This window comes from Ranitomeya variabilis, chromosome 4 (genome assembly GCF_051348905.1).
Source record: "Ranitomeya variabilis isolate aRanVar5 chromosome 4, aRanVar5.hap1, whole genome shotgun sequence".
In the NCBI taxonomy this organism is placed as follows: Eukaryota; Metazoa; Chordata; class Amphibia; order Anura; family Dendrobatidae; genus Ranitomeya; species Ranitomeya variabilis.
Window position 1 is genome coordinate 320,180,630 of NC_135235.1, and position 16,228 is coordinate 320,196,857.

Genomic DNA, 16,228 nt, shown 5'->3' on the forward strand with positions numbered 1-16,228 from the left:
ATCGTCAGTTAGAAGATACAGAAACATACACTAAGCTGTCCTTCAACCCGGTAACTTCCTCTTCGGACCAATTGCAAGTCATTCTTATTAGGGCCTTTGAAGAAGGCATTATTGACAAGAAGGTACTTGATGGTCTCTCTGTCAGGCTCCCTAGGATCGCTATGCTGTACCTCCTCCATAAGGTCCACAAAGATCCCGTCAACCCTCCTAGGCATCCAGTTGTGTCAGGCATCGATGATATATGTGACTTAGTGTGTAGATTTATTGATTTTTACCTAAATCCTCTTGTAGAGACATTACTATTTAATGTTAAAGACATGAGGAACGTCCTCACTAGGGTTGACGGTATCTTTGTGGAAGCCGATACAATATTAATGACAGCAGATGTAGTATACGAAAGCGGCCTGACTTTTCCTGAGGACTGACAACTGAGACAGTCATTTATGTGATCCTATTCTTGAGCTGGTAATACTTTGTTCTCACCCATAACTTAATTTTTAAAAATTAATTTTATTTACAGAAGCGCGGCACAGATATGGCCTTTGTATACCAATCAAGAGATTGGGCTCCACAGAGGTGTGGTACAGACATGGCCTTTGTACACCAATTTCTTTTTGGGCTCCAGGGAGAGGACCATCTTTGGCGACAAGGGGGAGCTGGCTGCTGACCATGTGTTGTTTTGGTTTAGATACATTGATGATGTGCTTATTTTCTGGTGGGGGGAGAATTCAGCTCTCAATTTATTTATGAGTCAACTTAATGCTAATTCTTTGAATATTAAATTGACTTACAAGTATGATGCTGGGAGAATTAACTTTTTGGACATCAGTTTAGAGGTGGACCAAGATTCATCTATACAGACTGATGTCTATAGAAAGTTAACATAGGTCAGTTCTCTAATACATGCAACATCTGCTCATCAAATTGCTACCAATAGGGCTGTCCTGGTTGGACAATTCCTCAGGAAAAGGCGGATTTCCTCGTCTGAAGAAAATTTGAGGTGTAGACTGAGGACCTTAAGAGGAGATTTAAACAGAGGGGGTACTGTTATGATTTTCCCAATGGCAGGGAAATCAAGAATAACAAACGGACTAGCTCTCGGGTGATGGAAACTAAAGTGACCGTGACCTGAACCTGACACAACACTGGAAGTAGCCGGGGAGTGTTTCCTACGATGCCCTAGACACCACGCGCCAGCCGGAGATCTAACTACCCCTATCAGAGGAATATACAGGCCTGCCTTACCTCCAGAGATGAACCCCAAAAGGAGATAGCAGGCCCCCACAAATATTGACGGTGAGTCAAGAGGAAAAGACATACGTAGGATGAACAGCAGATTAGCACAGTGAGGTCCGCTTACTAGATAGCAGAAGTACAGGAAAGAGTTACTTCACGGTCAACTTCAAAACACTACTCAAAAACACCATCCTGAAATTACTTTAAAACTCCAGTGACAACTCATGCCACTGGAGTGGCAATTTCAGTCCACGAGAGCTTCCAGCTACAGAGAGTCACATTGCAGATAGCTGGACAAAAAATAGCATTAACTAGGAACAAAATTCAACTTAGCTGAACTGGAACTTGAGGCAGGAGAATGCAACAGAATGCTACTGATACATTGTTGGCCGGCATCAGACCAGCAGCCAAGCAGGCTTAAATAGGAAACTCCCCAATGGGTGTCAACAGGTGATCAAGGATAGAAGAAGGCAAATAAGTGGCAATACCATAAAACACCACCGGGGGAGCCCACAAACAGAATTCACAACAGGGTACAGTCGTAGGTGTGTCAAAAATTAATATGAGAGCAAAGTCTATACCCCGAAAACTAATCGCTATACCAGCATAATCGGAAAAGGAACAAGAAGATACAATCCAGTTTATTTCAACACATAATCCTAAATAGACTAATATGAGAGCTACCTTGGCCAAACATTGGCCGATACTTAAAATGGAGCATTCCCTGGGACCTTTCCTTGCTGAACTATGAAACCTAGGCACTCTAGAAACTTTAAGGATATTCTTGTGAAGAGTCATTATTTTCTGAAAATGCCAAAACCCTTTGGTTCAAGGGGGCCGATTTTGGGATGTTATCCATGCAGCTACTGACTTGCCTGCGCCAATTTCCTTCACAACACCACCTTGACTCAGCTATGGGACAAAGCATTTTCACATCAATCATCGCATTTCTTGTACCAGGATATGTTCACCACCGCCTGGCTTATCTAAGTGAACAAGCCTACTGTACAGTCCTGTGTCCCAGGCATCTGAACTCTACAGCTCTAAGCTGGATCCTTGTGTTACCTCAGACCTGCTACATCAAGGAGTGAGTAACTACTGCTGCGATTTGTGGTTCCACTGTTGAGTTAGCAAGAGAACTGTTGCTAAAAGGAGTTTGTTTCAGTTGTGATATTAAAGTGCACCAAAGAATCCTGCACACGCGCCAACATCAGCGGCAACTGGGCCCCATTGTTGGACTGTTTAAAGGGAAAGCGTCATTCCTAAAATTCACTTTTACTGCAAACCCCCTTCTTTTATTTGCTGTAGTGCAGCCTTAGCTGCACATACATTAGGTCCTGCTTCTATTATGGTGCATGTTTAGCTCACTGTAACACTATTAGTTCCTTTGTATACAAACAATAACATTAACCATGAGATACATCACAGAATATTTTACGCTTCTCGCTAACATCACAAACTACACTGTAATTATATTTCTTGTAAGCAGAGCAAATGTGGAACAGTGGCATCTATATAAAAGAATCAAACTGATACAATGCTAGTTTATTGCTTTCAAGTGCATAAATAGATGCCGGTTATGGACAGTTTTAGGATAAGCATTGCTAAATATTTGGTTCCATTTTACAGACATAATTGTCAAACAAATCAGAGAAAAACATCTAACATAACATGGAGTAAAAGATCAAAGAAATGAAATGACAAATGTGTCATGGCAGGATAGAATAGCAAAGTATACAACAGATTTATTACTAGAGCGGGCTAACCTCCTTCTCTCCACAGATGTTGCTGATGATGGAGCTGGATGACGGGCTGTACGATGGGCCCAGAACCCCCAAAACTCCTTTGGGAAGGATCTGGCACACTGTAGCAAGGAGATAAAATTTCTGAGTTATTTATGTATCACCCAGGCTTTTCTTCTCTTTCAATTTCATGGATGGAATCGTGATTTAATGCAAGCGAACAATACAGCAAAAAACAGACACATTGATCATGAACATAAATTATCGTTCTTCTCCCTCTCTGTGGATTACCCAAAATGAATCAGTAAGGAAGTTGTCCCATTTTTAAAGCTTAGATGTATGACTAATGTATTGAGTTGCAAATTATTCATATACAGTATATCTTTCTAGTGTATTTTTCTTTGCAGGAACATAGGAAACAAGTCCTATAGATACAATGCAGTAGGACCAAAGAGCAATGTTCTAGAGCAGTGTTCCCCAACTTTAGTTCTCAAGATCCACAAACAGATCATGTTTTCAGGATTTTTCAGCATTGACTTGGTGATAATTGCATCATGTGTGCAATACTAAGGAATTCCTGAAAACATGATATCTTGGCGGCTCCAACCAATACTGGTTGTTCTTGAAAAGGATTGTTTTTAGTTTTATTTTGATTGCGGGCAATATGTTCATATTCTGGATCAGAAACCGCTGTAATAAGTTCCGACCTGTCTTTAGGGACATTTGAAGTCTTTTATTGGAACCAAAGTCCCATATTCACAAGAATAATCTGTCAAGAATAGAATTAGATGCCCTTAACAAATTAAAATCATACACAGGCATCATCATAAAAATGTCAGATAAAGGGGGGTCCGTGGTGGTGCTAAATGATTCTGACTATGTTATGGATATTGATAATATGTTATCAGACAAAAGCATTTACTATCCTCTTAAATTTAATCCTACATTGGAATATATGAAATTTTGCAGATGCATTATCGATGAAAGTTTAAGTTTAGGTTTTCTCACCAAAAAGCCAGCAGAATATTTGTATGTTGAGAATCCTATTATTCCAATTTTACATGCCTTGCCCAAAACGCACAAAACATCTTTCCTCCCCCTATGCGCCCTATAGTGTCAGGGATAGGATCATATGGTGAACATCTGGGAGAATGGTTGGACACAATTTTACATCCATTAGCACAGAGAGTACCTGGATATTTGAAGGACTCCAGGGATGTACTCAAAATGTTTAGTAAAGTAATTTGGAACTCCCAGTGGACGTGGCTAACTTGTGACGTTGTTGCATTATACACGTCCATTCCACATAAAGTGGCTTTATATGCAGTACAATTTCATTTAGAAAAATACAGTACATATTCTCTTGATTTACAATCATATATCATTTCAGTGCTTGCATTTCTTCTATCCCATAACAATGTTTTATTTAATAGTCTTTTTTCTCCAAAACAGTGGAGTTTCAATGGGAGCTAAGTTCTCCCCATCAGTAGTGATTCTAGTGATGGCGTGGTGGGAAGACCTATATATTTTCAGCACAGACAATCCGTTTTGTAATTATATAAAATGGTACACCAGATATATAGACGATCTATTACTGGTATGGGAAGGCAATCCAGAGTAATTAACCTCATTTATTTACTATATAAATAATAATCCATTTAATTTGAAGTTTACTTACACTTTTGCTAAGGAAAATGTTAATTTTTTGGACTTACATCTGACAGGCAAGCCCTCTGAGATCATCAGTAGAAATACATACCGGAAGAAAACCGCAGGGAACACAATACTACATGCGCACAGTTTTCACCCGCAACACACAATTCGTGCTATTCCTGTGGGTGAGATGCTCAGAGCCAGAAGGAATTGCAGCAATGAAGCATTTTTTACCCTTGAAAGAAATAATATTAGAAATCGTCTCAAACAGGAAATATCCAAACTGGACTATAGACCGTGCTACTAAAATCGCTGCTACTAAAGACAGGTCGGAACTCATTACAGCGGTTTCCGATCCTGAATATCAACATATTGTCTGCAATCGAAGTAAAACTAAAAATAACTCTTTTCAAGAACAACCAGCATTGGTTCTTACAAATAGTACATATTTTAAATCGATTTCTGACATTGTGTATCGTAATTTAAATGTCCTAAGGGATGACGATACCATGGATAAAATTCTCAAAAACGGTATAAAAATAGTTTCTAGACGCGCTCCAACCTTGGGTACTTCTTTGTCCCCTAGTCTTTATGATCCAAATAAAATGAAGAATCCCTCCAACTGGTTATCAACTATGGGTTTTTTAAATGCGGACAACATCCCGGAAAGACCTGCTCATGTTCTACGTGTTCAAAAACATCAAAAGAATTTAAAAATAAAAAGTTTTTTAAACTGCAATTCTAATCATGTAGTGTATATAATCGAATGCTTTGAATGCAAATTATTATGTGTAGGTTCCACCATCAGAAAATTGAAAGACAGGATTAGAGAACATTTATACGATATTATTCAACCTATAACTCGTCATGTTTCTAAAGCTTCAAATCATTTTATTAAAGTTCATAACAGGCAAATCATGCACTTTAAAGTATTTGCAAAAGAACAAAGTTATAATCACTTACGTGGTGGGGACAGGGAGAAAAAATTACGTGACAGGAAGGCATTTTGGATTTATTTACTAAATACTCGGGTGCCCCTAGGGTTAAATGTAAAACAGGAAATCATGTTGCACTATGAATATATGCATTTATTATTTTCTTATTTTTTGTTCAGTTATTTTGCTTTTGTATGCATTTAATTTCTTCTTTTTTTTCTGTTATTCACATGTGTTGTTTTTCATTACGTTTGTTAAATATTCTGGAATAACTTTCACCCGATTAAGGTATTCTTATTCTGAATCTGACGGCTCATTGTGATACTGAGGACTAAGAACACTACATGTGTTCGAAACGCGTTCAGTGATACAATGGCATTTTTCCTCCGGTAAACACCGGTCTATGTCCAGCAGCCAATCTCTCTCCTTTTTTATCATTGTGAAATAAAGATTTTGATTTTACCTCCGGAGCTGGAAACCTTGTGTCTTTGCACCAGCTGCACTGCAATACCAGACACAGCCTGTATGAGTGGAACTGTTTTGCACAAATTATGAAGTTTCCTAAACTGAGACAACCCTATTCAACGTTTCAAAAGCATTTAAAGGGGTATTCCCATCTCCAAGATCCTATCCCAATACATAGTAATGTGTAGGATGGCAGGTTTGACTGTAATTTCTTTAATCAGTGCAAAATTGCCTTACTTTAATTATAACATTTCACATATACTTTTTGACTTTGAATATATATTAATATAGACTTGTGCACCAACTTTGCTGGACGTGGCACTAAGATGTCGCCACCCTTTGAAAAATTTAAATTTAAATTTTATTTGGCATTTTTTTACCTTTTTACCCCTATTTGTCTATGTAATATTTATATATGTAATAAACTTGAATATATAATTTTCAATATTGCTCGACTGTTCATTCTTTCTTTGGTTAATAGTAATGTGTTGGATACCACTTTGCTTAAACAATATATCACAATGCCCCAGTAATTATTATATACTTTATATCCAAGGGAAATGAAATGAACAAAAGATCCTTAAAATATTAAAGTTTATTATAATACTAGATGAAGGCCTGAAGCTATTGCATCGGGAGGGCAGTAATGTCACGATGGGGGCAGGCTTTGCAGTGTTGAGAATCTCCCCCATGTGCTCACTCACCTATTCACTCTCTGTTTCCCCATGTGCTGACTTCTTCCGTCTGTGCTCTCTTTGACCTGTCTACCTCATTTGCTATCCCCCTTGTCTGCTGTATTTCTCCTTCATGTGCAGTGTCCTACCCTCATGTGCTGTCCCGTTTGAGCTGTCTCCCCCTGTGCTCTGTCTCTCTCATCCCTGTGCACTTTCTCTCTCCCCCTCTGCTGTCTTCTCCTCTCATGTCATCTCTTCTTTGACCTGTGTACCGCATGTGCTCTCGTACACGGTCTGACACAGACAATTTTTAAAATGAACTGTCATTCGTGGGAAAATCCCTTTAATGTGACCGGCTTCCTTTGCTGTAGACACATCGTGCATCTGCTGCCGGGATCAGCCGAATGATTCACTGCGCCTGCGCTTAATTCGCACAGGTGTAGTAAATCAGACTGCTGCCATCTTTGTGTAGACAGCGGCGGTCACATTAAAACCCTGCATGCGCTCCTCCTGTACAAAGATGGCGGTGGTCAGTGAATCATTCGGCTGATCCCAGCGGTGGCATGTTCGCGCCGGTGTTCCGCTGTTGGTACCGCGCAAGATGCTGCGTACGGCGTATACAGTGTGTGTGTGGTGCGTACGGCATATACAGTGTGTGTACGTGTGCGGTGCGAGGGTGTTCTGCTGGTGGTACTGCATAAGAGGCTGGTACCACCAGCAGTTTCCATATTGAGACACCCATTACTTGGGTGTCCCAATATGGCGGTCGGTGAACTTCTGCCGCATGGAATTCTGGGATCCGGACCAAATTGGAATGGAACAGGATGTGAAGAAATTACAAGGCAGGTATATATTAAGATAAAATACATACAAAATAATGAAATACAATGGGTAAAATACAAGTGCTTCTATTATGAGGGACAGGAAAATAGACCCAACCTCAAATAGTATCAGACATAAAAGGCAAAGTAAATGTTAATGAGGGTAGCTAGCTACTTAGGTAAATAGAACAATCATACAGTGCCACCTATATATTAAACACCAGTGTGCTTGGTATAGCACAAATAAATGACGATTGTCTAATAATAAACAGCAGAAACAACTTGCATGACTCAACAATTGGGCCTGGGTCCTGTGTCCCTCCACCCGACACTCATTTAATTTTGCTTCCTCGGAGTGAGTCCCCTTAAGAAGTAGGATGAAAAGTGCGTCGGGGTGGAGGGACTATTTTCGTCACCCTCATATTAGAAGCACTTGTATTTTATACTTTGTATTTCATTATTTTTTATTTATTTTATATTATATTAAATTTTAATATTTTAAGGATCTTTTGTTCACTTTGTTTGCCTTGGGCATATATAATAATTAATGGGGCATTGTGCTATATCAATTAGAAATATAGTATAGTTTTTCTGATTCACTATGTCCCTGACCTAATGTGCATGGCATTGTAGTGGCTTAGGAATCCATGGTTATGACCACTTATATACAGTAGTGACAATTACTTAGTTCTTGGTGGTCGTCGTAATCATGGGTTTCTAAGCTACTGTAAAGCCCTGCACATTGGGTAAGCGATAGAATGAACCAAGAATTATACTACATTTCTAATTGAAGGTATTTGCTAATATTATTAATATTACACCAACTACATATTGGGATGGTAATACCCCTTTAAGTTATTAAAAATAAAAAATAATGTAAATGCAGTTAGCTGTTGTGTATCTAGACTGCCTTGTAACGTAAAAGGTTGCACTAGTGCACTCCCAGGATGCAGCAAGCATATGATAAAAAAAAATGGCAGCAACCACTCACAGCCTGCCAACTAATGAGGGGAAGGGTGATTGCTTAGTATATGATTGCAATTATCAATTTTTTTTATCATATGGGCTTGCTGCATCCTGGGAGTGCACTAGTTCAGATACCTGGACAGGTAAGCAATTCAGGGAAACAAGCACAAGAGTGAGGACTCTCAATTTTTTATATTTTTATGTAATGGCTAAAACGGTACAAAGATATATTTTTCCTGCACAAATCACTTCTCAGAGCACACATGGAATACTGAGTACAATTTTAGGCATCAGTGTATTAGAAGGTGCTTAGAGACCAAGGTAAGGATATTATTCCTGTACTGTATTGTTGTCTTGTGCACTATCCCTTTATCATATTTTTGTACATATTTTTCTATAGTGTGACATCACTATATGCATAATCCCTGATTATTTAAAGTCATGGCCAAAAGTGTTGGCACTCTTGAAATTTTTCCAGAGAATGAAGTATTTCTTCCAGAAAATTATTGCCATTACACATGTTTTGTTTCAAACATATGTATTTCCTTTGTATGTATTAGAACAACCTACAAAAATAGAGAAAAAAAGGCAAACTTACATAGTTTTACACAAAACCCCCAAAATGGGCTGAACAAAATTGTACGCACCTTTCCAAAATTGTGGTTGAGCAAATTTGTTTCAAACATGTGATGCTTGTTCAAACTCACCTGTGGCAAGTAGCAGCTGTGGGCAATATGAAAATCACACCTGAAACCAGATAAAGAGGGGTGAAGTTGACTCAGTCTTTGCATTATGTGTCTGTGTGTGCCACACTAAGCATGGAGAACAAAAAGAGAAGAGAACTGTCTGAGGACTTGAGAAACAAAATTGTTGAATATCAATAATCTCAAGGTTAAAAGTCCATCTCCAAAGATCATGATGTTCCTTTGTCCATGGTTCACAACATAATCAAGAAGTTTACAACCCATGGCACTGTAGCTAATTTCACAGGACGTGGACATCAGAGGCAAATTGATGAAAGGTTGCAACGCAGGATAGTCTGGATGGTGGATAAGCAGCCTCAATCAAGTTTAAAAAAAAATTCAAGCTGCCTATAGGCTCATGGTGCATCAGTATGAGCTCAAACTATCCGTCATCATTTTGAAGGAAATGACACGCTATGGCAGGAAACCCAGGAGGATCCCAGTGCCAACACACAGACATAAAAAAAGCTAGACTGAAGTTTGCCAAAATGTACATGAGTAAGCCAAAATCCTTCTGGGAAAGCGTCTTGTGGACAGATGAGACAGATGAGACCAAGATAGAGCTTTTTGGTAGAGCACATCATTCTACTGTTTACCGAAAATGGAATAAGGCCTACAATGAAAAGAACTCAGTAACTATAGTAACATTTGGTGCAGGTCCAAGATATTTTGGCTTTACTGTATATACTCATGTATAAGCCGAGTTTTTCAGCACTCTTTTTGCTGGAAAAAAAACCCTCGGCTTATACACGAGTCACGGTTTCACTTACTTGTTCTCCTCTGCAGTGCGGGTGTTCCCTAGTCTCTCCTGGTCATCTGTGCATGCCTACAGCCTCTGTGAGTGTTCCGGTGACTGCTGACAGGGCAGAGGTCCTGAGTAGGTGGGGACACGGTGCGCTATGGGGCCAGGTGCCTGTGCCACCGATTGCTCAGGCCCCCAGTACTTGCGATATTCACTTCTCCCCGTTCCACTGTTGTGATGTCTTCCGCATCCTCTGATTGTGACATTCAGGTCAGAGGGCGCGATGACATGATTAGTATGCGCCCTCTGCCTGAACAGTCAGTGCAGAGAGATGGCGATGCTGAGGCGCAGTGGTCGGCGACGAGAGGTGAGTATTTCATTATTTTTCTTTTTTTTGCAGTAGCAGCAGCAATATACAGTATATGGTGATCAACATAAACTGTGATTGAGCATTATATGGGCACTTTATGGAGCATTACATGGGCTGTATTTTGTATGGAGCATCTTATAGGGCCCATCATCAACTTTATGGAGCATTATATGAGGCGTATTTTGTATAGAGCATTTTATGGGGCCCATCATCAACTTTATGGAGCATTTACCAGTAGCTGCTGCATTTCCCACCATATACTCGAGTCAATAAGGGTATGTGCACACGTAGGTGGGATGTCTGTGGATTTTTCAGCACCTGTTTTTTTAAATCCGCAGGTAAACCGCATTGCGGATTACCTGCGGATTTACTGCGGAATTACCGCAGAATTACAGCGTTTTTTGTGCGGATTCCACCTGCGGTTTTACACCTGCGGATTCCTATTATGGGGCAGGTGTAAGCCACAGCGGAATCCGCACAAAGAATGAACATGCTGCAGAATGAACAACGCAGCGTTTCCGCGCGTTTTTTTCCACAGCATGTGCACTGCGGATTTTGTTTTCCATAGGTTTACATGGTACTGTAAACTCATGGAAAACAGCTGCAGCAAAATCCGCACCGTGTGCACATACCCTAAGTTTTCCCAGTTTTTTTGTGGTAAAATTAGGTGCCTCGGCTTATACTCGAGTATATACAGTATTTTGTTGCCACTGGCACTGGGTGCCTTGACTGTGTGGAAGGCATCATGAAATCTAAAGATTTTTAAAGGATTTTTGGTCCCAATGTAGTGTCCAGTGTCAGAAAACTGGGTTTGTGTCCCAGGTCATGGGTCTTCGAGCAGGAAAATGACCCAAACATACTTGAAGAAGCATCCAGAAATTAATGGAAACAAAACGCTGGAGAGATCTGAAAAAGTCAGCAATAGGTCCGGATCTGAATCCCATTTACCACTTGTGGAAAGATCTTAAAATTGCTGTTGGGAGAAGGCGTCCTTCAAATATGTGAGACCTGTGAAAGTTTGCAAAAGAAAAGTGGTCCAAAATTCCTGCTGAGAGGTGTAAGAAGTTGTTGATGATAACAGGAAGCGATTGATTGCAGTTATCTATTCCAAAGGGAGTGCAACCAAATATTACGTTGGTGGTGCCAACAATATTGTCCTGCCCATTTTGGCGTTTTTGTGTGAAATTATGTCCAATTTGCCTTTTTTTCATTTTTTTTGTGTTGTTCAAGTACACACAAAGGAAATAAACATGTGTATAACAAAACATGTGTAATTACAATAATTTTCTGGGAGAAATGCTTCATTTTCTGGTACAATTTCAAGGGTGCCCACACTTTTGGCCATGACTGTGCATTTTGTGATGTCATTATGTCGATCGTTTTTTTATTGTGGCATAGTTATGAGCATTTTCTTGTGATGTTGCTATGTGTATTATCTCTGATTTATTTGAGTTAATTTCACTATATGGAATATCCCTTCACTTTGGCATTATTATGGACATTATATAACATCCCTTTTTGCTCTATCCCTGTACTGTAATATCACAATGTGCCTTATTCCTATAAATGCCTTCTGTACGTCCATTATCCCATTCATGTGTCATGATTGCTTGGGTAGTTCATTAGCTAAAGCTTTACTGAATAATTTATCCATTTACTTTTATATCACTGTATGCTTTATCATTGTGGATAAAACAAATATACAACTTTTTATTTTCTTCCTGCTAAAGTAAAATGGGACATATTCAAAATGTTGCTATACATCCCAATGTAAAGTAAAATTACAGATGAGCGTATCTTTAGAAATTGAAATTCTACTGAATTTTCCCCAAAATTTTCGATTTGTAGTGAAGAAATTTGCATCAATTTAAGAACAGGAAATGTAAAATACAGAATCCGGCTCTCATATGATGTAAGAACATCTAGTTTATTAAGGAATCGCAACCAAAATTAGTTATGTTTCGGTTTGTAAACCAGGTAGGAAAATATGTTTAAGTGGTGTAATATAGATAAAAGTAACAGCCCAATGAATATATCTCCCTACCTAGAGCAATCGTCTGATGAAGATCTGAGTTATAGACTGAAATGTTACATATTTGGATTTTGATTCCTTAATAAACTACATGTTCTTCTTACATCATATGGGTGCCGGATCCTGTCTTTTATATTGTGCATGGAGTGGTATTCTATCTGACCACTGTACAATACAGAGTGATGTCTATCTTTGTGGCTTAAGAACAGGAAAAGGAGAGAGATGAGCACTGTAGGCCAACCAAAATGACATTAGCCCCCACAGCGATGATGCCAGGCAAGAGAGATTGACTGAGGGCAGAGTCACACTGCCGTATTTCTCGTGCGATAATCGCATCGCACTGCACGGACTGGCAGGCACCTCTCCTGACCTGAGCATGACAGCGTGATGGATTACTATGCAGCTGTCAAGCTCAGGTCGGGAGAGCCGACAGCCAGTACGAGTATTATGATGTGATTCTCGCATGAGAAATACGGTAGTGTGTCTCTGTCCTTACCGATGATGTTCAATGTGATGTATCTGAAAACCAAGTCTGCTGGGCATTATGGGGAAGCAAGCACTGCCAACTGGAAACATTGATCTCTGTCTGGCCACCAGTGTGCAAGATATAACAATTCTATAGGTTCCACAATCATTGCAGATCATTGTAGAGAAGCTAGCGTGGCCACACAAGCCGACAATTGTCCACTCAGTGATGAGCCGGGCAAGGTTTTTTTTATATTGGCCAAATCGTAAATCAAATGTTGAAGTGTTTGAATTTGTGTGGAATAGCGAATTTCATGAAATTCGACTTGGACTCAATTCTCTGTGAATCGATCTGCTCATCTCTAATTAAAATGTACAAATTTTCGTTATATTTTCATTAGATAAAAATTCATACTTGTTTCTGCTGTCTCATACTCGCTGTCTCGTAGAAGCTCAAAGATGTCCACCTCCAGTTTGGATTTCCCTTGCCTCTCTGGCGTCCGGTTTATTCTGTCCTTGGCCAGTGTGATTGAAAGTCGCTCTCCTCTACTGCATTCCATTGGGTCATCTAGAATCGCAGCTAGTGAAAAAAATGAGATTACCTTTAGAAAACATTCCCATGAGAAAAATGATGATGAAGTGTTTTTACGTAATTCATTGTGCCTTTCATCCTTTTTAGCATTCTTGCTTTGTTGTCAAGATTTAACGTTTTGTGTTAATCTTATCAGGCGAGATATTATTATTCCAAAATCAGTAGGGGGTATGGTAATTATGCATATTCAGAGCAATTAGACAGTGCACATTTTACAGCATGTTATCACTCTACTTCTTATATGCTTGTACAAGTGGATAAAGAGCGACGGGTGAAAGGCTGACCTCCGTGGAATTGGTTATTTTTTAGGTGACCGTGAACAAAATGATTGACGTGACCGAGAGACAAAAACATGAAAAGAGGTTTATCACTAAAAATAAGCCTTCTCTCCTGCCAGACAGTGCTCAACTCGGCATTTGAGTTTATAATAGAAATAATACATTCATTGTATTAAAGTAATGTGCCCCCTTCGAATGTTTCTGATGTCCATACCATTAAAGCAAGGTCCTCTGAAAGACATCTGCTTTGCTCACTAAAGGCTTTCTGTCTATTCCCAGTTGCCTCCATATCTATCTCATCAGATTCTTTGCCTGTGCCTCACATCAAACATTCTGGCTCCGACGGTTTAGCTACTGTGAGATTCGGCGGTAAAAGATCATTTGCAAAAATAACTTAACTTGTCTCTCTTTTCTCACTTCGGCACAATGCGTAATGCCGGTCCTCCGAGACACAAACTCCACCATAAATATATATCTATGCTCTGTAATCACAACTCCTGTAAGGCAACATGCTCTATTTAAAAGAAGCTTAAATGGGTTGTACCGAGATCGCAAGTTATCATGTATCTGCAGGATAGGAGATAACTGGCTGTTCGGTGGGACCCACATCAATCACAAGATGGAGGGTCACAGTTCCTTGTTTGAAAGGAACCTCGGCTGAACATGGGCACTTCTTTACATCCACTGTCTGAGACTGACAGAGGTTGGCGAGTTGACTGTCTCCTTCAGACCCATGGACTTTGAGTGACGTGGTAGCTTGCATGCTCAACCATCATCCCATTCAAATAAGAGACTTGGAAGTCCTAAAGTTATAATCAGCAGGGGAGGTCAAGGTTCTGGTACTCTCAGGGACCAGTAAGTTATAACCTCTCGTATGGACAGTATGCCATGTTTATACAACCCCTTTAAAGTAATTATCCTCCTATTTTTTAGTCCCATATATTTGTTAGAGCTAAAATTTGTGCTGATTAGTTTGTTTGATACTTTCAGAGTCATATGAATTCTACCTAAAACGAAAGGATGAAATTATGGCAATCACCCAGTGGTGGACACAGACAAAAGAGGACCCCTGTGCAAGAAAAGTATATAGGGCCAGTGCAGTTTAATAGCTCATCAAATACATGATTCCATCAGCTTTGGAGGTAGAAGTGGTCCCCTTACCTCTTAGGGTATGTGTCTACGTTCAGGATTGCTTCAGGATTTGGTCAGGATTTTATGCAGGTAAAATCCTGACCAAATCTGCACCTGAGGTCACTGGCAGGTCACCTGCATTTTTTCTGCAATGTAAGGACATGCTGCGTTCTTAAAAGACGCGCCGCATGTGAGTTTTCTCGGGTGTGCCGCATGTGTCTTTTACTGCATAGTGGAGACGGGATTTCATGAAATCCCCTCCACTATGCTGTAACATCTGGACGCTGCGTTTTTTATGCATAAATCATCCATAAGAAATCGTGCAAAAAAGACAATGTATAAAATTATTTTATTAGAATTATTATAACATATAAAAGAAACTAATTTAATCAAATATAGCTGATAAACACAAGCACAATATAGTAGTAAAAATAGATGCCAACCAATAAATATAAAAATCAAATCATAAATGAACCTCCACAATGATATGGTATATACCAGCGCTATTCCCACTAAATAATTTAAATAATAACCACAAAAAAATACATAGTGCAATTAATACAAAAATATGTGCAAAAATTACTTGTTATAAATATATTATTATAAAAATATTAATTAATTGTGTAAAAAAGACAAAAAATAAATAATTATATAACCAATATCCAAACTATAAATGCACAATAGATTACAATTAGTGTTGAGCGATACCGTCCGATACTTGAAAGTATCGGTACCTCGGCCAGGTGCTTCAGATGGTCCTCATAAGTCTTGGAGAAGACGATGACGTCGTCCAGGTATAGCAACACGGTTTCGAAGTTCTTGTGCCCTAGACAGCACTCCATCATCCTCTGGAATGTTCCCGGGGCATTGCACAATCCGAAGGGCATGTAGTTGAATTTGCAGAGACCCATCGGCGTCGTGAAGGCCGTCTTCTCCTTGTCCGCCTCTGCCACGGGAACCTGCCAGTACCCACTGGTGAGATCCAAGGTAGAGAAGTAGTTAGCAGTAGTGTTGAGCGATACCGTCCGATACTTGAAAGTATCGGTATCGGAAAGTATCGGCCGATACCGGCAAAGTATCGGATCTAATCCGATACCGATACCCGATACCAATACAAGTCAATGGGACTCATGTATCGGACGGTATTCCTGATGGTTCCCAGGGTCTGAAGGAGAGGAAACTCTCCTTCAGGCCCTGGGAACCATATTAATGTGTAAAATAAAGAATTAAAATAAAAAATATTGCTATACTCACCTCTCCGACGCAGCCTGGACCTCACCGAGGGAACCGGCAGCGTTGTTTGCTTAAAATTCGCGCTTTTCCTTCCTTACGTGAAGTCCCGGCTTGTGATTGGTCGCGTGCCGCCCATGTGGCCGCGACGCG

At 39.7% G+C, this 16,228-nt stretch overlaps 1 protein-coding gene across 5 annotated transcripts in view; it reads right to left on the reverse strand.

The window, feature by feature from the left end:
* The window catches only part of GRIK4 (glutamate ionotropic receptor kainate type subunit 4), an 888,411-nt gene that overhangs the window by 340,153 nt on the left and 532,030 nt on the right, over positions 1-16,228 (reverse strand). For all 5 annotated transcript variants that reach the window (XM_077250470.1, XM_077250471.1, XM_077250472.1 and 2 more), the window contains 2 exons: positions 13,260-13,424; positions 3,003-3,100 (listed from right to left, as the gene is read on the reverse strand). In XM_077250470.1, coding sequence (XP_077106585.1) covers positions 3,003-3,100; positions 13,260-13,424 — 263 coding nt within the window. The remainder of the gene's footprint in view (positions 1-3,002; positions 3,101-13,259; positions 13,425-16,228) is intronic.